Source organism: Marmota monax, unplaced genomic scaffold (assembly GCF_021218885.2).
Source record: "Marmota monax isolate L192 unplaced genomic scaffold, Marmota_monax_Labrador192_F-V1.1 WCK01_AAM20220418_F8-fsc00028, whole genome shotgun sequence".
Taxonomy (NCBI): domain Eukaryota; kingdom Metazoa; phylum Chordata; class Mammalia; order Rodentia; family Sciuridae; genus Marmota; species Marmota monax.
This window is the reverse complement of record NW_026694779.1, coordinates 8,062,218-8,084,741: the sequence shown is the minus strand read 5'-3', so window position 1 is coordinate 8,084,741 and position 22,524 is coordinate 8,062,218. Positions and strand designations below refer to the sequence as shown.

The window sequence follows — 22,524 nt, the reverse complement described above, 5'->3', positions numbered from 1 at the left end:
TTTTTTTTCCAACTCGAAAATGCCCCTTTCTGAACTCAACTTGTGATGTCACAGATCACACCAACTTGGTGTGAGCTGGCATTTCTCCGACTCACTGATCTTTTCTAACTCTCTCAGGTAGTCCAACATGACCCGTGCCGTGGCGGAGCCGGGTACTGGAACAGCCTCTTCCGCTTCAAGCACCTGGCCACAGGGCACTACCTAGCAGCGGAGGTAAGTGGCAGCCCTGGGTTGTTCGCTTTGAAGCTGAGGCATCCGGTTTACGTTCCCGACTCACCTAGTAGATGGAGGCTCCGGGTTCTGTTCGGTCAACTTGCTTTTCTGCATCCTTCTGCCTCATTTCCCTGGAAGAAAAGATACAAAACTGACTCACACGTTTAAGAACTTGGCAGGGGTTTTGATCAAGATGTGGGGAGAAAGCAAGTTAGAGAATAAGGCTCTTCTGTGTTTGGACGATGATCTTTGTATTTGCCCTGGGATATTTCCCTGTCCTCACATCTCATCTGTCAGCCCCACTCCTGTCCTGAGACTAAGCCATAGTGGAAACGTGGTATATAAAGTCAGAAGCATTAAAATGCATCAAGAAATGGACAGTTTTAGGAAAAAAGTCTGATTATTCAGAGCCTTAGTGAAATAGAATGTCAGAAATCAGAGAAATTAACTTGACTTTATGTGTCTATAAAGGGCCTCTGATACAAGGACAGGCGGAATTTGCCTTTTAATTTTTATATTAAATGAAGTAGCTGTCCTACTGCATGGCAGATGTTGAATCTGTCTTTGGTCCTGCTGGATCATGTATGATGCAGATCCATGTCAGATTCTACTTGTGCCTCAAATGACCCCTCCTGTTACCTGGTCCACCCAGCAGGACTGCCCAGAGATTTCCCAGGGGGCATAAGGGTGTTAGTATTGCTTGTGTGGCTGACCACCCCCCACCCCACCGCTCACCCCTCACCCCCGGAATGGGGACTCTAACCTGTGACTCCCTGGGGCACCAGAGACTGGAATGGGCCATTGATTTCAAAATATTTAACCAAAGACCAAGAAGGCTAAGTTGAAATTCATAATGGAGCCTCAGGGAGTTACAGACACAGCTAATCCATCCTGAGAAACTTTGATTACCTGGTTTGCTGAAGATCAATGGTGTTTGCTTTGTATGTCTTGAGGTGAATGTAGCTCTTCTTAGAGGCCTTCTTTTTCTTTTTAACTCACAATCAGCGGGACTGTCAGTGACCGTGTATTGATCTTTTACTCACTGCAGGCTTCTCCCTGTTGCTTTGCCAGTGACCTGGTGGTGTGTTCCTTGTGTGTACTCAAGAGCGTCCTCTGGTGGCTGGTGGATTGTTCGTGTGTGTCGCACCTGTGTGGCATGTGGTGGTGTTGTGGCATGCTGGTTTCGTGGATAGAGGGGGGACAGCTGCCCAGCTGTCCCAGGATGGCTGCAGGTGTGGACATTTCCTGCAGATGGGTCCCAGTCCTTGTGAAAGCCGGAACGGATGTTTTAATATCCTCATGATTCTTTTTCATCAGGTAGACCCTGACTTTGAGGAAGAGTGCCTGGAGTTTCAGCCCTCAGTAAGTATGGGAAAGAGCCTTCTTGTGTCCGTGCGGTAGGGTGAGGCCAAATGATCTGGAACCCCGTTTCAGAAGCTACCAGGGTGGCCATGCAGCACTGGGAAAGGGGAAAGAGGGTCTCATTCTATGCTTCTGTTAAAGGAAACCATGTCCTCTTATGTCCTGATTCGTCCAAGGGATTGCTGGGCTGTGTGCTCAGTCCAGTGTCCCACTTAGACTGGAGAAACACGTGGCATCTTTTGGAGTCCTCCTAGGCTGGAGATAGTGCTGTGGCAAGCAGTTGTCTTACTGCCGTAAACCTCAATCTGTGACTCTATTTTTCAAGAAATGAGGCTAAATGGATAGTAGAAGTAGCCCATGAGGCCAGGCGGGCATTGTGTCTGAGGGATAATTGTCTGACCCCCTGTCCTGCTTTGTGCATGGTCAGGAAAAAGCTTCAGGGTATAACGTGATTTACAGTGTGATTTGGAATAGCAACAGGAGATGGAGTTTTCTCTGAAGACCATCATCTGCCAGGTCATGCTGATACGTAGGCGTGTGGGGTCCAGGAGTCCATGGTCATGGCTGAAGAAGGCAGTGGCTGTGTTTTATGGTATAAAATAGTTCTCTTGTGGAGTGCTTGGTTCTGGTCTAGGATTGAAAAACAACAAAACAAAACCAACAGTGGCTGCTCATGTGACGTTCTGTGCATGTGGTAGGCGATCTTGGGGGTGTTTCTTTTTCTAGAAAAATTTTGGTGAACATCGGAAGGACTTTAAAATAGCACATGAATGAAGGGAGTAGAGGTGGAGTGGGAATTGTGAATTCTGCACTAACGGCTTACCTTCTAGTTGTATTCAGGTGGGAGATTGGCTCTGAAGGAAGTTCAGGAGCTGTCTCTCAGGGCCTCTGCTTGTGAATACACGGTCTTGCTGGGTCTTCTGTTCCTTTTCCTGTTGCAAGGTGGAGCCCCAGGGGTTCCCCTTGCTGCTTTTTGTCCTTGTCACCCTCACATTGGAGGCATTTGGAAAGCTCACCTTGCACGGTTGCTGTGACTTGGAAAGCCCTGGCCTCATCCAGCTTTCTGGCGCCATGTGAGGAAACCCATCCTAAAAGCCCTCAGCAGGTTTTGGGACACGTGGGCACTATGGGGCAGCTTGGACTGACAGGGCTTTCTTTTTCGTATGTCACTTCCACTTCTATCTAGCACCTTCTTAATGTCAAAAGCAGGGGCTGTCTCTCTCAATTTGTATGTGGTGCCATCAGGTAATACGGAGCGTCACCTCTGAGATTAGGCAAGCCTTGGCTTCCTGCAGTGGGCGCTGCTATCCTAGTGACCCCTGGGTGCTGGGGGGAGAAGGGCTGCCCTCCTGGGCTCTTGGTGTTCAAGGGGGGACAGGCATTTCTGGTGCAGGAAGAAGTGCCTAGCAATGACAAGCAGGGGGCAGGGGAGTAAGACAGACCTGAGTTTAAATACCAGTCCCACCACTTAGAAGCTGTGCCCGCTTAAACCAGGTACTTTCCCTCTCTGAGCCTCAATTCTTTGCTCTCTACAAGGACATTTTAAAAAGCTGTCTGAGATTATTAGCATTTTTAGTATCTTCACATCCACCAGGTTATGGGCAGAGGCATGAAGGGGGTTAGGACAGGTCTTAAGAGGTTCATCTGACAGAGGAGGAAGCTGCTGTTTTGAGTTATCCCGACTCTTCATGCATTTCAGGGTTCAGCAGTCTTTCTATGTCTCATGCTTCTCTGTGCCAGGGAGGTGGGACAAGCTGCAGGGTGGGGTGCAGGTCGGAACTGCATTGCTAGCTAGTCTGAGACGGCTCAGGCTGCGGTCCCATGGGCAGGAGTGTAAGAGGGCCGTACCTGCTCCCCTCAGACCAGTGCCACACCTTCTTCTGCGTCTGTGGGCAGGGCTTTAGTTTGGGGAGGATCCTGCACCCTGAACCCTCTTCTTGGCTTGGAAACTTAGAGGGAAAAGCTAGGGTTGTACAGTCGGACGAGGAAGCATCTCACTCTCCTCTGCTCCTTCTTGTCCCCGAGGCTGGCCTCCCCTGCCTCTGGTTTTTTGCTTCAAACAACACTCAGCTTTCTTAGGCTCATTCTGAATTCAGTGGCACCCCCAGGCTACTTACTTGCTCCCAGGGCGAGGAAAAGGGCACCGAGGCTTATTCTGCTCTCTTTTTGCACAAGCACTCTCTCCCCACTAGGTGGCAGGCGTTGACTGCACCTGCAGCGTGAGCTCGGGGAATTTCCACACACGCCAATGGAATTCCACACACATTTTCCTGGAGAGCTGCTGCAGGTCTCTGAGATGCCACCAGCCGCTTGTCTCAAACCATAAAATCGGATCTGACTTGATTTTGAAGGTGGTGTGTGGAGTGATTGACAGGTGATGGCAGTGAAGAGAGAACAGAGGCCCCAGGTCCTTTATCCTGAGCTAAGGGTGCAGAGGTGGCCCAGCCACATTCCAGCTGTTAATTGAGCGTAGAAAGAATAAAGAAGCTTGGGTTCCTTTAGGAAGAGGTGTAGTTTACTAGAGGGCAAAGCAGGAGGGAGGAAAGGAACAGAGGATGGGGGTATTAAAAGAGCTTTTATTTGTTTGTTTTTGAGAAGGGGTCTGGCTATGTTGCCCAGCCTGGCCTCCAGCTTCTGGGCACATGGGATCTTCTGGGGACATGGGATCTTCCTGTCTTGGCTTGCTAAGCAACTGGAGCCTCAGGTGCATGCCACCAGGCCTGTCTACCCTGCTGTAAGAACTTTTTGGTTCTAACGGACAGAAATCAGGGCTGCCAATGAAAGGAATAAGCAGGCCGCTGCCTACAATCCTGGGTTTCAGGCCCGTGGAGTTCGACTCTCTCACGCCTCTCCCCCCTTTGCCTTTAATTGGACTGGGTTTTCTCCATTCTCTTGTCTTCTTGGGTCCCCTTCCTCTGAGTGGGAAGGAGATGTCGCTTCAGCCCGAGAGAAGCAAACTGCTGCTGGGGGGAATGTGGTTTTCCCAGTAGATGTGGGTGGATGTTGTCATCTTGCAGGGATGTCGGGCATTAAAATGGTCCCATGCACAGTCACCATGCTGAGGGGGAGCTTGAAAAGCTCACATAGAGCAAGTACCCACACTGAGCTCGCTCTTCCACGTCCTTGGGCCCATGGGCTCCGTTTTCCTAGGGAAGCTTTCGTCATTGCTCCTCAGCCTGCTTATTAGGGATTTTCTTCTACCTTAGCCACAGCTCAGTGTACTGAGAAAGCCCTTTCTCCCTGCACTGCCATCAGCAGTCCCAGCAGTCCCCCAGTTAATTGCACATAATATTTTTCGGGGCTAGTGACTTCATGTGTATATAATTTTTTGCTGTGATTAAAGCACACTGGGATTGCTGCTTATGAACACTTGGATTCAGGTTTCATTGTATTTTCTCTCCTGGGAAAGCAGCTCTTCTGTATAGTTGGGAGACACCTGTCATTGTAGATCAGCAACTGAGAATAACTAAATCCACCAGATAGTTTCCTCAAAGTGCATTCCCTGTCCCCAGCTGCTGCAGGTGGGCAGCTCTCTCAAGGTCTTTACCTCCCTCTTTCCATGGAGATTATTGTCACCCCCTTCACGTGAACATCTTTATTGCAATGCGACGAGGTAGAGAGCCAGTGTTCTCCGCTCAGGTGGCCGATGATCACCTTTCAGGACTGCTCTGAACCTGGTCCTCCTGCCGGCTGCCACCGTTCCATTCACTGTGTCCCTCCTGCTCCTGTGGACCTAGGAATGGTTATGGTGAGGGCTTTGGCATACACAGGTCTTCATTGGATGACTTTGACCACAGGTGGACCCCGATCAGGACGCCTCTCGAAGCAGGTTGCGAAACGCCCAGGAAAAGATGGTCTATTCCCTGGTCTCTGTGCCCGAAGGCAATGACATCTCCTCCATTTTTGAGCTCGACCCCACCACGCTCCGTGGAGGTGACAGCCTTGTCCCAAGGTATGATTTAAGTGTTGGTTAATCGAACAAGAGGATGGGGGGTGGGGGGCGTCAAGGCAACCTGGTCATGCTTCTTGGAATCCAAATCCTAATGGCCTTTTCTTTAAGCCTTTATAAAGGATTCGAACTGGCCGCCCAACAGGGCACCTGATTTTCAAATGGTCAGCAGTGGTAAGTTCTCTACAGTTGGATAAGTTTACCATCTGTAGGTAACAAGCCAGACCTTAACCCTTAGTGGCACATTATTGCCGGAGTTCCTCTCTCCCTCCTTCCCCAAACCTGGACCACCTCTTGATCAACTGAATAAAAACTTGAAATTTTAGAACACTAACTACTGAAATTCACTCTGTGTGTCGTTAAGTTTTACCCAAAGTAATGAGAAGTTAGATCAGCATTCTTTAACTCTTCGATTTAACTCTTGTCTTTGTTGCCTAAGAATGCATTTTTAATTATGTTTCTTACTGGGGCATTTTAACTAGGTATAATAGCAGGTCTCATTGTGACCCATTCATACTTGTATGTAACATAATTTGTTCCATTTCATGCCCGAATACTCCCCTTTTCTTCCCCCCACCCTGCCCCCTTCCTCTATTCTCCTGGTCTCCCTCCTAGTTATTTATTTTTAATTTGGTGCATTATAATTACACATAAAATGGGATTCATTATGATACAATCATGCATGCACATGGCACAGTTTGGTGAGAATGCATTTTTAAATAACTGGACTCTAGATGGGACAAAAGCCTATTCTTAAGGTGAACAGCAATATTATTACTCATAGCTAACATTTATTGAACACTAACTATATGGCTGGCACAATGCTGAGTATGTACTTATATAATTTTGTCACTGCAAGAAATTCTGCCAGATGTAGTATCCACACTTTATCTATATGGGCTCAGAGTCAAAGCAACTTGTTGCACATCAGAGTGTCTCAGGAGAACCCAGATCTCACATGTCTATGTCAGGGTCGTGGGGGCAGCCCCTCTAAGTCTTCAGCACAAGATTGGTGGGTGGGAATGTCCCTGGTGCTGGTGGGCTCAATGTTGGGCTCTCTCAGTAGTTCTTGGTGTTTCCTTCCTCATGGAGGCATTGTAGCTTTCCTGCTCAATGAAGCTAGCTCATTGTGGGTTTGATTTGCATTTCTCTGATGGTTGATGATCTTTCCATGTGTTTGGCTACTGGTCTGTCTTCTTTGAAGTAATATCTGTTTGTATTTTTTGCTTTTTTTGTGGGGGGAGCAGGTACTAGGGATTCAACTCGGGGGCACTTAACCACTGAGCCCCATCTCCGGCCCTGTTTTGTATTTTATTAAGAGACAGGGTCTCACCAAGTGGCTTAGCACCTCACTGTTGCTGAGGCTGGCTTTGAACCTGCAATCCTCCTGCCTCAGCCTCTCGAGGTGCTGGGATTACAGGTATGCACCACCGTGCCTGGCCCTTTGCTGTTCTTTGATATTTAACAACTTCAAGTTTTATGTCTTTATCATTGAGTGATAAGCATTCTTTATTCAGCTGCAAATACCTCATCAGATAAATGACTTGCAGATATTTTCTCCCATTTTGTCTTTTTATTTCCCTGATGCACGAGAGTTATAAATTTTGTAGAAGTCCAATGTATCTGTTTTACTGAGCTCATGGTTTTGTTTTTGATCTAAGCTCTCAAAAATCGATGGTAGCGTTTTCTTGTAACAGTTTTGAGTTTTCATTCTTTGCATGTAGGTCTTTGATTATTCATTTTTAGGTCCTTTAAAGTGTCTTGGATGTAGGGTTTATTGCTTTTCAAAAGCTTCCTTTCTCATTGATGGCCTCCTTGTCACACCTGGATGGGTATCAGTCTGGAGAACCCACCTGCATTTCAGTTTAAGTGACTTTCTACATGTATCTTCAGTTCTGAAAGTTCTTTAAGGAGTTTTTCTTAGCATCTCAGAAGACAGGACAAAGATGTTCTTATTTTATGCTAAATGTGGAAGTTTGTGAGGGCAGAGAAGAACAGAAGGGTTTGTGTTCCATGGGAACCTTCTTCAGGGGTTCCTTTGGCGCAGGCAATGGGGAACTGGTTGGCCTGTCCCGCTGGGGGCGGGGAATCTCCTTGATGGGGAGAGCGCGAGTGTCTGGATCAGCTGACGGAGCAGCCTTGGCTGGTTGGAGTCCCCAGCCTCTGCGTTCCCTCCATTCTTTTTTGCCTGTTGGCCGACTTTCTTTGTAGGCAGATGTCCTTAGACTGATTCTTGACTCAGAAGCCAAGGAAGGCTTGTGTTCAGCCCCACAGGGGAAGCGTCTGGCACGGTCTGTTCACCTGTGGTCTTGGACTGGGTCTTGGCTTTTACATTTTTTTCTTCATTCTTGCCCTTGGCCTCCTACTTCAGAGCCAGAGGAGAACAAGGCCTCTTATTCATTGATTCCAAGAAAGACCTTTAGGAGGAGCACATTTATTTCTCTCCATCTTAAAGTCATGCTAAATTTTGCTTGAGGATCAGAAAGTATCAGGTTAAATGCATGAACATATGAGAGCTGTTAGTGGGAAGAGCATTTTCTGAGCCAAAGTGAGAGGGTTAATGGCCAACCCTGGATATACTAAGCAAGATGATAAAATTGCAGCATGCATAAATCAGATGCATTCATGAGAGCATCTGCTTGGGCTTTTTTGTCCTGGCTCTTTCATATTTTTTAAAATATTCATTTGTTGTACTTGGACACAATACCTTTATCTTAATTTGTGGTCCTGAGGATCGAACCCAGGGCCTCACATTGGCTAGGCAAGTGCTCTACTGCTGAGCCACAACCCCAGCCCTCTTTCCTGGTTTTTGAGTTAAGGATTGGGAATGAGATTTTAGATTTTAGAAGAATCGATAGCATGCCCTTTGGGTCTTCAATGAAATCTGATCTAGAACTGTGTAGAATGTTACCAGCTAAAAGCTAAGCGCTGTTCTCTGGTTTTGCCTTAAAAATAAAGAAAATGAATCCAAGTCACTCAGAACAACAACAAACATAAATAAATGCAGATCTCTTTGTTAAACATCTTGTTCCTGTCGTTGAATTTATATTCATGCTCATCAGAGTAAATGCCACCCCGGTTGCTCCTTCTGGCCTGGCTTGCAGGGTTCAGGGCAACTCTGACGGCAGGCAGAGGGTGTGCACAGGTGTATGTCTGGTTTATCTGCTTCCCTGTCCCCTGTCATTGTTCTAAACTCCTCTGGGTATAAATGATTTCCATTCTCCCTCTCTGCCCCATCCCACCTCCAGCTGGTACAGAGAACTTGTGTGGTTCTCTGGGTCCTCTCCGTGCCTCTGACTGTCCAGTCCTCTAACTTCTAATCACTTGGTGTACGTTCACTTTGTCTCCCTAAGGGGACGATGATAGGCTCTTGAAGTCAAGAATTATGTCGTATATTTTCTGCTACATCTTCAGAGGAAAAGCATGGTAAACACAAGTCACACTCGCTGTAGGAACAACAACAACAGTTTTGTAAACCCTGTGGAGAACACAGAAGCAAGTAAAAATTACATACAACTCAACCATTCAGAATTTATGACTTAAAATTTTGGTTTAGGTAGTTTTAGGCAGGTTCCTGGGCACACAGAGATGATTGTGATGTATCATAAAATAAGCTAATTTTAACTTTGAAGGATACTAGGAGTTGAACCCAGGGGTGCTCTACCACTGAGCAACACCCCCAGCCCTTTCTATTTTTTATATTGAGATACATGATCTTGCTGAGTTGCTAAGACTGGACTCTGACTTGCAATCCTCCTGCCTCAGCCTCCAAGTCATTGGGATTACAGGCATGCACCACTGCACCAACACTTAATTTTGTTTAAACTTATAAATAACATGTTTTGCACATGTTTCCAAGTAAATTATCATCATTTTAATTGTGTAATATTCTTTTGCTGTACTATAATTAAATCCTCCTTTACTGAGGCATGAGATTGTTTATAGATTTTTGCTATGATATATAATGCTTTGTTGAACATCTTTGTGCCACATTTTGCATCTTAGCTATTATTTCTTAAGGGAGACATGTAAAATTGCCATTTTTAGATGAAAGGACAGGTACATGTTACACAAAGGGTCAAATTCTTCCCCAGTTTTACCTGGTTATACTCTTACCAACTCACCAACAGTGCACAGGAATGGGGTGTGGCTCAGTGGTAGAGCTCAGGCTTAGAGGTATGAGGTTCCACCCCCAGCACCAAACAAAAAACATATACAAGAGAACTTATTCCCCTAAGCAATTTTTGATACTAACTTTTATCTGTCTTTAAGATCTTTGAAATGTGATGGAATAAAATGGTACGTGTGTCTTAATTTGAGAAAATTATATACTGTGAAGGTTTAATATAGAACTATCATGTTTATCAGCCATTTCTATTTTACTTTTGAATTACAAGTTTGTGTCCTTTTCCCATTTACTTCAGGTTTTTCTTATTGATTTGTAGGAATTCTTTATATGTGTGGATTAGTTAATTGCCTTTCTATGTTATGTGTTATTTTTCTTTATTCAAAATACACATTTGTGCATGCGCGCACACACAGCCATCTACAGAAGATATAAAATTTATCCTTCTTTTAAAAAGACTTTATACTTTATTACATACTTCAGAAAGCTTTCCTTCATCAAGATTAGCAAATAGTATTCATAATTCCAGGAATTTTGTGATTTCATTTCTTTATTGGTGTATATGGAAATCTCGGTTATTGCCTTATTACCTGTTGTGACAAGCACTAATAGATACTAAGTAAGAACTTCTTGTTGCTCTGTCTCATGTTCCATTTGTACTGAGATGTTTATTCACAGGGTACAATCTTGCATTTAGAAATATAGACTGTTACGGTAACCCTAGAGTCCTTATGAATTATTTTCTCTTGTAAGTACATCAGACCATGTGTGACTTGGACCAGAGCCAGGGGCTCCTGAGTCCCAACTGTGTGGTATGCAGGGAGAAAACCTGGGTGTCCCTTTTTCTCTTCAGAGAATGTATGCTAGACCCAGGACTGTGGAGTTGTCCCTAAACCCTTCTCTTTTATTACCCTTTAGGAACTCCTATGTCCGGCTCAGACACCTGTGCACAAATACCTGGGTCCACAGCACAAACATTCCCATTGACAAGGAGGAGGAAAAGCCCGTGATGCTGAAGGTCAGACCTGTGCTCAGCTGCCTCCCCTCAGCCCCATGCTCCCTCCTGAAAGGGCTCCTTTGAGCACAGATGGAAGGAAATATACAGAGCTGTGAAGTGGGCTCTTTTTTTTTTTTTTAAGCTTTGACAAAAGCATGATTATAGCCAAACTTGAATACGATGAAAAAATTTTCTCTAAAGCACCTGGATGAAGCAAAGTCAGGGCTTTTGAAATAACCAGAATCTTTTATTTATTTATTTATTTATTTGTTGATGGCTTTGTATTTTCTGTCTTTTTTTTCTGTGATAATAAACATTTTTTTTTTTTTAAATACAAGAATCTCATAGGCTTCCTTTGACAAGTGAAACTGTAAACTGATAATAGTGCCCCTTTCCTACCTGAGTGGTCCCTACAGTACGAGCTTTTAGACAGCTGTTAGACATTTGAAGTGCATCCTTCAAGATGTGCTCCTGAATCTCATTTTAATTGCAAGATAGCTCCAAGTTGCTTGGATTGCCCGATACCTGCTCGATGGGTTGTCCACTTAATGCCTTACCTTCTCCACCCAAGATTGTCCTACAAAGACCATCTTGACTTTCAGATTGGCACCTCTCCTGTGAAGGAGGACAAGGAGGCGTTTGCCATAGTCCCAGTTTCTCCTGCTGAAGTTCGGGACCTGGACTTTGCCAACGACGCCAGCAAGGTGCTGGGCTCCATTGCTGGGAAGCTGGAGAAGGGCACCATCACCCAGAATGAGCGGAGGTGAGGGCCCCTGCGTATCCTCACCCGCTGTGGATCCCAGAAATCCCCTGGGGAGTGAGAGGATGGTGGCTTCAAACAGCCATGTCTGCGGTGGTGACTCTGAGTGTCCCTGGGTGGCTTCCATTTGTGATTCCCAGGAATCGGTCATTTTGCATTTGGTTTCTTGAGAGCTTCCACAGATGTGAAGAGCGCCCTCCTCCCACTCTTTCTTCCCTCCACCTCCTTCCATCCTGGGATTACTTTACTAAATGTCAGGGGTTGCACTTACTCTCATGGCTGAAGTTTTGTGAAGATGGTCATCATCTTACGGAAAACACTGCCTGGTTTAGGTGTCATTTATTTGAGTAAGTGGACCTGGCTGTGAATTTTTTAAAATATTTTTTTAGTTGTGGTGGACACAATACCTTTATTTTATTTATGTTTCTATGTGGTGCTGAGGACCGAATCTAGTGCTTCACAAGTGTCAGGCAAATGCTCTACCAGTGAGCCACGACCCCAGCCCTTGGTTGTGGATTTTAAGAAAACTGCTGCTGCTGGAGTGGATGTCTCCTGTCCAGGTGGTTGAGGAGGCCCAGGAAAGCTTCCAGCCTGTTAGAGGGTAAACACTGTCTCTCCTGTCCTCTTTCCTCCTAAGGTCTGTAACCAAGCTGCTGGAGGACTTGGTCTACTTTGTCACTGGTGGAACCAACTCTGGCCAAGATGTGCTTGAAGTGGTCTTCTCCAAGCCCAACAGAGAACGGCAGAAGCTGATGAGAGAACAGAATATTCTGAAGCAGGTGGGTGAGCTATGGTGTAGCGGGGATTAGCTGTCTGCTTTCCATAGAGTGAGCGGTGATTGCAGGAAATACGGAGATGGTATCAACTTAAACGTACTGGTGTAAAGACAAATTTGAGGCAGGAAAGTCGTGAATCCAGGATAGAATAAATATGTGGAAATACATACCAGTTCTCTAAAGTGGTTGGAGATTTGCTTACAGTCTTGTCTCGGGTGTTGCTGGCGTACAGAGCCAAAAGAGAAATGCACTAGTTACAAGCCCCAAAGTTCTTCTTGGGAATCAGGCATTTGGAAGTGCTTTTCCTTTGGGTCTGTGATAGACAAAATTCATGTTTAAACAAGGATTTTCAATCCAAGAATAAATTATATCCAGCTGTTCCAAGTGTTGAGTAGACAAATTAGACATCTGGCTTACTGCCAACACTCAGTTCCACCACAGCAGTTTCTTGAGAGGCCAAGGCAGTGGGATTCAGTGGCAGGAGATTTCAGCAATCTCTAAGTAGGCCACTGGGCTTACAGATGGACAGTTATCTGCTCTCTTCCCTCTAGCACCCTTGGGATGCAGGGATTAATCTTTGCCTTTTACCGATAAGAAGACAGAATCTTATTTGACCATGATCTGTACTGCTAAGAAGTATCCACCTAGATCAAATTAAGAATAAAGAAAGATGATGTTTACCTTGGTCATGTTGAGTACAATTATGGAGGCACCCAAATGAAGTATCTTTGAAAAAGTGCTCTGAGGTTTTACAAGATGGTATCTGTTTATAGCCTGAACTGTGAGGGGGTTTATTAATTACATCTCATCTGGAATTCTGATTGGTGCAGCAAAGGTCAACCTGTCTTGTAAGAAAGGGACCAGACAGAGTCTCAGGAAGCAAGGGCAATGGCATCACAGATGGTTACAAAGGCTAGTGAATTTCCCAGAAGGTACAGGTCAGCTGGTTCCCAAGATCAGCATGTACCTGGGTGGAGACCTGCAGACACCTGGGTTCAGAAGCCGACCTGGGGGTGCATCTGAAATCTATATGGGCAGCTCTGCCCTTCACTACCTTGCTCTCGGCAGTGTCCCGTCATGCCTGTGAGGACCGGGAAGGAATGCTGACTGAGCCCCTGATGTCAGTTGGTGGACTGAATGCAGGTCTCAGGCTGTTGACTCGCTGGGGTGGGAAAGCTCTCTGAAGGGATGGATGCAGGTGTCCCGAGGTTGTGTCTCTTCCAGACGGAGGGCTTGCTCCTGCCAAGCATCCAGTGACGGCAGTCTGTACTCTTGATTTTCACTCGCAGATCTTCAAGCTGCTGCAGGCCCCATTCACAGACTGTGGGGATGGCCCCATGCTTCGCCTGGAGGAACTGGGGGACCAGCGGCATGCTCCTTTCAGACACATCTGCCGGCTTTGCTACCGGGTCCTGCGACATTCACAGCAAGACTACAGGAAGAACCAGGTGGGGGTCAAGGGTGATGGGAAGCCACTGTCTCCTCCCTGGAGTTCATGTGCTTTGCTCAGCAGCACAGGTGGTTCACAAGCCTGGGGAGAAGATGTGATATAGAATCCTTAAGAAACACACTGGGGAAACATCACATGGTGCCCCCAAGATAGGTCCAACTGTAAAAATCAAATTAAAAAAATAAGAATTAAAAAAATAAGAAAAATAAAGAAATACCAGAAATTCCCCTTTCAGTGAGATTTCTGATTTTGAAACTGATAGGACATTATGATTTTTTTTTTTTTAATGGCGTATTCCCTTCCCTGAAGGTTGAGTGGTAAAGTGATTATGTTTATGTTACAAGTAAATGGAGTCTTGCCTTCCTACTGCCTTCGAGATCCTGTATCTCTGTTAATAACTTTTCTTTAGTTTGGTGTCAGCTCATATTTTGTGATATCATAAGCTATTAACTATAACTATAACCGTGTGTGTGTGTGTGTGTGTATATATGTGTCTATGCACACATAATACAATATATTCTCCCCATGAAATAAATGGGGTGACTTCTTGGAGTGGCATTCCAAACAATACTGACATCCAAGGAAACTGAGAACTCTGTGGCTACGTCATGGGTTCTAAACCAGGGGTCATTGTGTGCCCAAGAAGCAGCTGGCAATGCCTAGAGACACTTTTGACAGTTATAGCTGGGGAGTGTTACAGTCACCCAGTTGGTAGAGGTCAGGATGGTATAAGATATTCAGGACAACCCTCTGCAGTAACAAGTTATCTAGCCCCAAATGTTGACAGTGCTGAGATTAAAGCCTGGTGCAGTGACAGATGCCTGTAATCCCAGTGATTTGGGAGCTGAGGCAAGAGGATAGTGAATTCGAGGTCAGCCTCCAACACTTTGCAAGACCCTGTCTCAAAACTAAACACAAGGTGTAGCTCAGTGGTAAAGATCCTTGGGGTTCAATCCCCAGTACCAAAACCAGAATAATAGCAGTAGTAATAATAATAACACTGAGATTAAGAAAGCCTGCTCTGCGTACAATACTATAGATGGAGATCTTACTCTGCTCCTCTCTGCATTCTTGGAAGGAGGATTCTGCAGGCCCCATCGTGTCTGCCAGGCCATGTTGCTTGTTTGTGAGGAAAGTAAACCAGTCCCTCTTGCTGATGCTGGAGTGGATGTCTTTTCTTAGTGGTTTATGGATCCTGTGCAAGTTGGCAGAGCTGTATCTCTGAAGGCCAGTGAATTCCCAAACATGTACTCTTATTGAGTATATGTGGCCCACAGGCACCATGCTAATCCTGAATTGCCCCCAAAATGTAAGAACTAATAAAAAATAAAGCCAGTTTCAAGAGTCACTTGAACTTTGAGCATGCAATCTTTTTTAATTGTAATTTTTTAATTGGAAAACAAATATACAACTTGGAATGGATTCGAGGCAAATTGTACCATAGCAAACAGTCTTTTTTGGGCATGGAGCTGTTTTTGAATAAAAGCAAACAACTATTTGTAAGAGGCTTCCTTGAGTTCACAGATATTTTTATGGAATGTGATGTGTGAGCCCAAAGAAAGAAGGCCAAAGATGGGCTTGTTTATTTATTAATAGGAAGTAGCCTATTAATTTGATTGATTGGCTTAGATATTCCCAACTTTCTTCTATTCATTGACTTTAAAATTGAATTTCTTGCCAGACATGGTTGCACACACCTGTAATCCCATGACTCAGGAGGCTAAAGCAGGAGGATTGCAAGTTCAAAGCCAGCCTCAGCAATTTAGCAAGGCCCTAAGAAACTCAGTGAGACCCTGTCTCTAAATGAAAAATATAAAAGACCTGGGGATGTGGCTCAGTGGTTAAGTACCCCTGGGTTCAATCCCTGGTACCATAATAATAATAATTATTATCTCTGCCCTCCCGCCCCATGTAAGCAAAATGTGGTAACACTGTTCCAAATGTCCAGATAGGCTTTGTCGGTATTAATTCAACAGCACACAGAGGAACAAGGCACAGTTAAGTCCTGTTGAATTAGTACTGAACACAGAGCTGAGTAATAACTTTTGACCTTGTGGAAAAATAAGTCATCTGATTAAAATTTATACCATATACTTCAAAAATCCACATGTAAGTACAAGGAGTTTTGATTAATGACATCTGTGGGGCAGGTTTAGTAAAATAAGAGGTGCCAGGGAGTTGACAGCTGTTGCCCCAGGACAGAAAGCTGGGGAAGGTGACCCTTGGGATCTGCCTGCTAAGGGGTACGTCTCTTCCAGGGGTGCTGCTGCTGTCCTGTTACACGGGAGCCACACTGTCAGTCATTCAGCTGACCTTTCTTTTCTGCCCCTTGCAGGAGTATATAGCCAAGCAGTTCGGCTTTATGCAGAAGCAGATCGGCTACGATGTATTGGCCGAGGACACCATTACTGCCCTGCTCCACAATAACCGGAAACTCCTGGAGAAGCACATCACAGCGGCCGAGATCGACACGTTCGTCAGTCTGGTGCGAAAGAATAGGGAGCCCAGGTGAGGTGCTAGTGGGGTGCATGGGGAGGTGTCTGAGCATCTCAGGTACGGGTTGGTGCTTTTACCGGGCTCTCTGTCCTTGGGGCTGCCAGTGGCAGGTTTTAGTTAGGCAAGTCTCAGGTGGCTGTGGATGATTGGCAGGGATGCAGTAGTGGATGAGGTGCCAGGTGGGATCCTAGCTCCCACATCTTTCCCTGTTGGGGGGCAATAGCTTTCCTCCCCAGTTTTAATTCCCTCACCTGCTCAACAGGTAGTTATGAAAATCAGACACGAGTAACTATTCGTGAAGAGGTTAGCCTGTAATGGATGCAGACTAAACTGTAATTACGGTTGGCCACTCATTCCCTTTTTGGCACCCCGTGAATACCAGGCAGATCCCACCCCCAGGATATCATCAGTAAGTCTTTTGCAGACGTAGCCGTTGCTGGGGTGTTTTATTATACACTAGTGATTCCTGCCCATTCCATGTCATTCATGTAGAGCTGTCCCCCTTCCCTTCTTCCCCTCTCCACGTCACTAAGATCCACACTGTTTCAGCTAAAGGCAACAGCAGGTCCCAGCATGGCCATTACGAGTGCCCCCACTGGAGAGCTGCTTAGGGCTGCTAGAGGACATGACTGCACCCATAAAAACAACCCGCATCTCACAGAGCCTGCTGGGGGCCAGGAGGGGAGCCAAGGAGGCACTTCCCGTACCCACAGGATGGAGCTCTGGAATTAAACCTCCTTTTCTGTAGATGAGAAAACTGAAGTATAATGAGGTTAAGTGATTTCTCCAAATGACAGTCCCTATCAGCACAGTGAGTCAGCACCCTGGCCAGGCTTCCCTGGGCAGTCGAGCCTCAGAGCCTGGCCCCGACCACTCAGGCTCTCCACCACCTCTTCCTGATGTGGACTCTTTCTCCTGCTCTCCTCTTCCTCATTTTGGCCTGATCAGCTCTTCCTTGGCCACAGTCACTGCCATCTCTCTTCTATGACTCCTTTGTTCCTTCATCCGGGGTTCTAGTGGTGCTGTGGTCACAGGCACCCTGGCCTCCGTGTGGGAACTGCCTACCTGAGGAGGAATCCGACTCCGCCCGCCAAGCCTCTGCTCTCTCTCCAGTTCTGTTTTCCATCTCTGGTTAGGTTCCTGGATTACCTCTCTGACCTCTGCGTGTCCATGAACAAATCCATCCCGGTGACCCAGGAGCTGATCTGCAAAGCTGTGCTGAATCCCACCAACGCCGACATCCTGATTGAGACCAAGTGAGTCCGAGCTGGGGGCTTAGGGTCAAGCAAAGGAAGGGGTGTGGGTGGAGACGGGGAGGCTCCATGGAGGTTTGTGCCCCTTCATTTCTTGAGTCGGTCCGAGTCAGGCTGGCCGCCTTTCACTCTTCACTTTTCAGCTCTTCTCTGGGTGGCGGTGGGGGTTTGTGGGGTGGCCTCTCGGTAGATTTCGAAGCATCCTGGCTTAAACATCACGTAAGCTCATTGGGGAGCACTAGACAGATGCTAGTTGAATTTTAAGAGGTGAAAATTTTTGAAGTGGGATGAGCAATTATAAATTTTAAAGGATATCATTAATATTCAGTGTAAACATGAAATCAGTATTGAGAAGAGTTTTAAATGATCACTATTCACAAGTGTTCACTGGTCCATAGATGTTCTGAGTATGACAGTAGTTTGTCTTTAGGAAGAAAGCAGGCTTTTTTTTTTCGTCTTTTCCCTACATTTTAAGAAGCAGTTTTTCTGGTAAGTATAATGCAACTGTGTGGATAGTCTTTTATTTATTTATGGTACCAGGGATTGAACTCGGGCATCCTCTGAGCTATACCCTCAACCCTCCCTTTTTTTTTTTTTTTTTAAATTTGAGACAGGGCCTTGCTAAGTGACTTAGGGCCTTACTAAGTTTCTCAGGCTAGCTCTAACTTGCAATCCTCCTGTCTCAGCCTCCTGAGTCATTGGGATTACAGGTATGCAGCACCGTGCCCAGCATGGGTAGTCTTAAAAACTGTGTATTTTTTGTTTCTTATGCATAACTTATCATGGGGCTTGGATTAATGCAGTTTTTTAGCTTCTCTGGGGCTGGGTAATTCTTTGCGGTGGGGGATTTCTAGTGTGTTGTGGGATGTTTAGCAGCGTTCCTGGCTTCTACCCATTAGATGTCAGTACAACCTTTCTCTTTCAGTGTGACAACCCAGATAGTCTCCAGACATTTACAGGGGTCCACTGGAGAAGCAGAACCACCTAGTTGAGAAAGAGGTGGCGGTTCTGTTCCATGTGGCTCTGCTGGAGGGAGGATAAAATACGAAACTGCTTCATGTGTGTAATGGAGCTGGATTTCAAAGGATTTCAGAAATAACACCTTCCCCTTCTCCCCATCTCTAGGCTGGTTCTCTCTCGTTTTGAATTCGAAGGCGTCTCCACTGGGGAAAATGCTCTGGAGGCCGGGGAGGACGAGGAGGAGGTGTGGCTGTTCTGGAGAGACAGCAACAAAGAGATTCGCAGTAAGAGTGTCAGGGAGTTGGCGCAGGATGCCAAGGAAGGGCAGAAGGAGGATCGCGATGTCCTCAGCTACTACAGGTGCGAGGGAGACATGGGGGGCTCGGCTGGCGGTTAGGAATATGCTACTTGCTTGTTGGTTGCTCCCGGGAGTCACCAGGCTGCTCGCTCTGGAAGATTGCCCAGCAGAAAGACAAAGGTGGTGTGTTCAATTTAAGAGCATAAGCTGGGCCTGGTGGTACACCCTGATATCCCAGCAGCTTGGGAGGCTGAGGCAGGAGGATCACAAGTTCAAAACTAGCCTCAGCAACTTAGCAAGGCTCTAAACAACTTAGCAAGACCCTGTCTCTATGTAAAACACAAAAAGAGCTGGGGATGTGGCTCAGTGGTTAAGTGTCCCTAGGTTCAGTCCCTGGTACAAAAAAAAAAAAAAATCAATTTGCAAGCATATGATCTCCTGAATACGTAATTCATTGACAGCGGGGCATGCCGGGGTCACAAGTAGGAGGAAGGCTTGTGAGGGCCTGTCAGGGCCTGGGATCACCCTTCATCACCATTTGTCGGCGCAGCCTGCATGTATTGTGGTAGTTGAGCGTCACTCTGTGTGGGTTCAGATCCTGACATATGTTCTTACTAGTTTTCTGACATTGACCAAGATTGACTTCATGCTCCAGTTTCTTTATCTGCAGAATAGTGGTGATTGTACCCACCTTTTGGAATGATTACAGACCGAGCTAGACAATGTCCCCATGTGTGCACATATCTCTGCATTACTATATTTATTTGTACACCTCTGTGCGAATATGGAATGAGAACTGTGAACATTCCTACTCCTGAATCTGAAATTAAAATCGGAAACTTCAAACCCTGACATGACGCTCAAAAGGTTTCAGATTTCAGAGCCTCTCAGACTTTCAGATCAGTATAGACTGCAGGTCTTCCCAAGTCTAGAAAACTCCAAGGTCTGAAACTCTGCTCCTGAGCATTTCCAAGAAGGGATGTGTGACCTTTGCTTCCAAATTCTTACAACACTGCGGGGTCTATTCTAGCCATCACCCTTCTTGTGATCATAACTCCCCCATACTCTCGTCATTCCTGGGATGTTTCCTGTTGGCACATGCTCACTGCCACCAATCTCCACCTTTGTGTCACCTCCCTGGTCCTTAGTGTCACCCTGCCCCCAGCTCTGAGGCTTCTAGCCCTGCTTCCTGAAGGGAAAGGAAGGAAAAAGGAGGGAAGTAACTCATAGATACTTCTAAGAGGAAGAGGGAAGAAAGTAGTGCTTCTAGTATTTTTCTAATGAAATAACTAAAACTTAGCAATTAAAATGTCTTTTCGTACCTCAAGCATTCCAGTTTCTTCCCTCCCATTATATGATATTCATCCCTTCAATTTCTACTACATGCATATGCCCCATAAATCACATAGTTTTCCCTTATTAAAATTTCATATAAATTATACCCTATGCCAGATACCCTTCTAAAACTGGCCTTGATTATTCAATATTGTTTCTGAAACGTATATCGGTGTTAATAGAGGCAGACAATTTAATTTTGACTTGGGAGATATTCTCTTTTATTAATGTACCATCCAAGAGAACCACCGAAGGCCTAGCCATGTTCCTCTGATTATTTTATAAAACACTTGAGGGTAAAATGGAATCAAGTTACAATGTGATTGCCCTAGCACAGCTGGACGCGTGAGACAGTGGTGTCTCCCTTCGCTCTCTGGCGTAGCATGAACTTTGTTTTATTACAGGAGCCAAAGTTGGGTGTAGAAGAGTCACATGGGGGTGTGGGTGTGAGTTCAGATGGCCAAATGTGCCCCCAGGGAAACAGGGCCTGCCTGGATACCTAGAGTGCCAACCCGACGCCCCTTTTCTTTCCTCAGGTATCAGCTGAACCTCTTTGCTAGGATGTGTCTGGACCGCCAGTACCTGGCCATCAACGAGATATCAGGCCAGCTGGATGTGGACCTCATCCTGCGCTGCATGTCTGACGAGAACCTGCCCTACGACCTGCGAGCCTCCTTCTGCCGTCTCATGCTCCACATGCACGTGGACAGAGACCCCCAGGAGCAGGTCACTCCTGTGAAATACGCCCGCCTCTGGTCCGAGATCCCCTCGGAGATTGCCATTGACGAGTAAGTCTGGCTCCTTCCTGTGGAGACCCCAAAACCTCGTGTTTATAATGTTCGGTGAAGCAATAGCTAAGCCACGTGTGATTTCTACTGAATCATGGAAGAAAGATGAAGTTTTTATTTATCTATTTTTCGGCATTGTTCAGTTTAAAGTGAAATCATTTGCTTGGCAAATATTATTTCATTCCTTAAAGTAAGAGATGTCCAGGTGCAATGCTACATGCCTATAAATCCCAGCAGTTCAGGAGGCTGAGGAAGGAGGATCTCGAGTTCAAGGCCAGCCTCAACAACTTAGCAGATTCTAAGCAACTTCGTGAAACCCTGTCTCAAAAAATAAAAAAGACTGGGGATGTGGCTCAGTGGTTAAGTGTCCCTGGGTTTAGTCCCCTGAAAGAGATGGCATGATTGTTTTATACCTTTCGTGTATCTCTAATAGTCTCTACATTTGAATGTGTACTGTGTGCTAAGATCAAGGAATACTAGTGAAGAAGTTGGAAACCTTATTTCTATACTAGTGGGGAGGACTGGAGAACAAGGTCAGTGACTGATGTGTATGTGGTGACGTGTGCTGAGGAGGAAGAGGTGAACCAGGGTGCAGGGATAGAAAGTATCAGGGACGTTGACTTTGGGGCCGAGCTGCCTGGGCACAGCGTGACACAGTGTTCCCTTCCCCTGTCCCTCCTGCAGCTATGACAGTAGTGGAGCATCCCGAGATGAAATCAAGGAGAGGTTTGCTCAGACCATGGAGTTTGTGGAGGAGTATTTACGGGACGTGGTTTGCCAGAGGTTTCCGTTTTCTGATAAGGAGAAGAATAAGCTTACGTTTGAGGTAACGCACGATGTGACCTGTGTGTTTTAGTTCCTTTTTCAGTGGTCATGAAGAACGTTTTACGGCAATGGGGCAGATATAAAATATGTTAGTAAGTGGTGATTTTTGTCACGGTGCTCTGATTGGTGTCATCAAAAAGAATTTCCACTCAGTTTTGTTCCAGCCTTAAACAGAACCAACACCAGCCACGTGGCTCAAGAAGGGTCTTGGAAGAAATGAAGGAAGGGAATCGGGTCATGCAAAATGACAGAACGTGATTCTGTATTCGTGTTAAAAATGTCAGGGAGAAGCACCCTGGGCTGCCATAGATTAATCATTTGAGGAGCATAAATCCTTATTACCTTTGACTTAAAATGTCTCTGGGACCACTTCCGCCTTTTGGGGTTGTATTTCTGAGGATTGCAGTGGTGGTATTCGTGTCCTTGTTGGTATTACTTGGCTTGCTCGGTGTTAGCCTGGGGCAGCTGCACACACTTGGTGATTAGACCAATTTTATTAACTAGTCATCAGAGCAGATTTGCAGGGTTTTGTTTCTCATTTACTCATTAACAGAGACAGTAAGGGAAATACCTGCCTTCTCTTACCATGAGGAAGGTCAGGTCTCTCGTCTATTACTAACTAGTCAACCTCAGGTGGAGCAGGAAGGTGCCATTCCTCTAACGCCACCTTCTTTTTTCCACGGTAGGTTGTCAACTTAGCCAGGAACCTCATATACTTTGGTTTCTACAACTTCTCTGACCTCCTGCGGCTGACCAAGATCCTGCTCGCCATCTTAGACTGTGTGCATGTGACGACCATCTTCCCCATCAGCAAGATGGCGAAAGGAGAAGAGAATAAAGGTAACGATGATGTGGAGAAGCTGAAGAGTGAGTATCTGATGGTGCCCGTACATCTGAGATGCCCTCCCAGCCTTCCCTGTCCCCATCATGCTCTGC

General features: G+C 45.9%; 1 protein-coding gene across 13 annotated transcripts in view; it reads left to right on the top strand.

The window, feature by feature from the left end:
- Positions 1 to 22,524, top strand: part of Itpr1 (inositol 1,4,5-trisphosphate receptor type 1) — a 391,805-nt gene that overhangs the window by 132,973 nt on the left and 236,308 nt on the right. For 9 of the 13 annotated variants that reach the window (XM_058572993.1, XM_058572999.1, XM_058572996.1 and 6 more), the window contains 13 exons: positions 118 to 213; positions 1,531 to 1,575; positions 5,373 to 5,527; positions 10,569 to 10,668; positions 11,250 to 11,410; positions 12,045 to 12,186; positions 13,473 to 13,631; positions 15,969 to 16,141; positions 17,266 to 17,385; positions 18,508 to 18,702; positions 20,512 to 20,763; positions 21,448 to 21,589; positions 22,275 to 22,455. In XM_058572993.1, coding sequence (XP_058428976.1) covers positions 118 to 213; positions 1,531 to 1,575; positions 5,373 to 5,527; positions 10,569 to 10,668; positions 11,250 to 11,410; positions 12,045 to 12,186; positions 13,473 to 13,631; positions 15,969 to 16,141; positions 17,266 to 17,385; positions 18,508 to 18,702; positions 20,512 to 20,763; positions 21,448 to 21,589; positions 22,275 to 22,455 — 1,921 coding nt within the window. The remainder of the gene's footprint in view (positions 1 to 117; positions 214 to 1,530; positions 1,576 to 5,372; positions 5,528 to 10,568; positions 10,669 to 11,249; positions 11,411 to 12,044; positions 12,187 to 13,472; positions 13,632 to 15,968; positions 16,142 to 17,265; positions 17,386 to 18,507; positions 18,703 to 20,511; positions 20,764 to 21,447; positions 21,590 to 22,274; positions 22,456 to 22,524) is intronic. The other 4 variants (XM_058572995.1, XM_058573001.1, XM_058573000.1 and 1 more) reach the window with 1 other exon arrangement.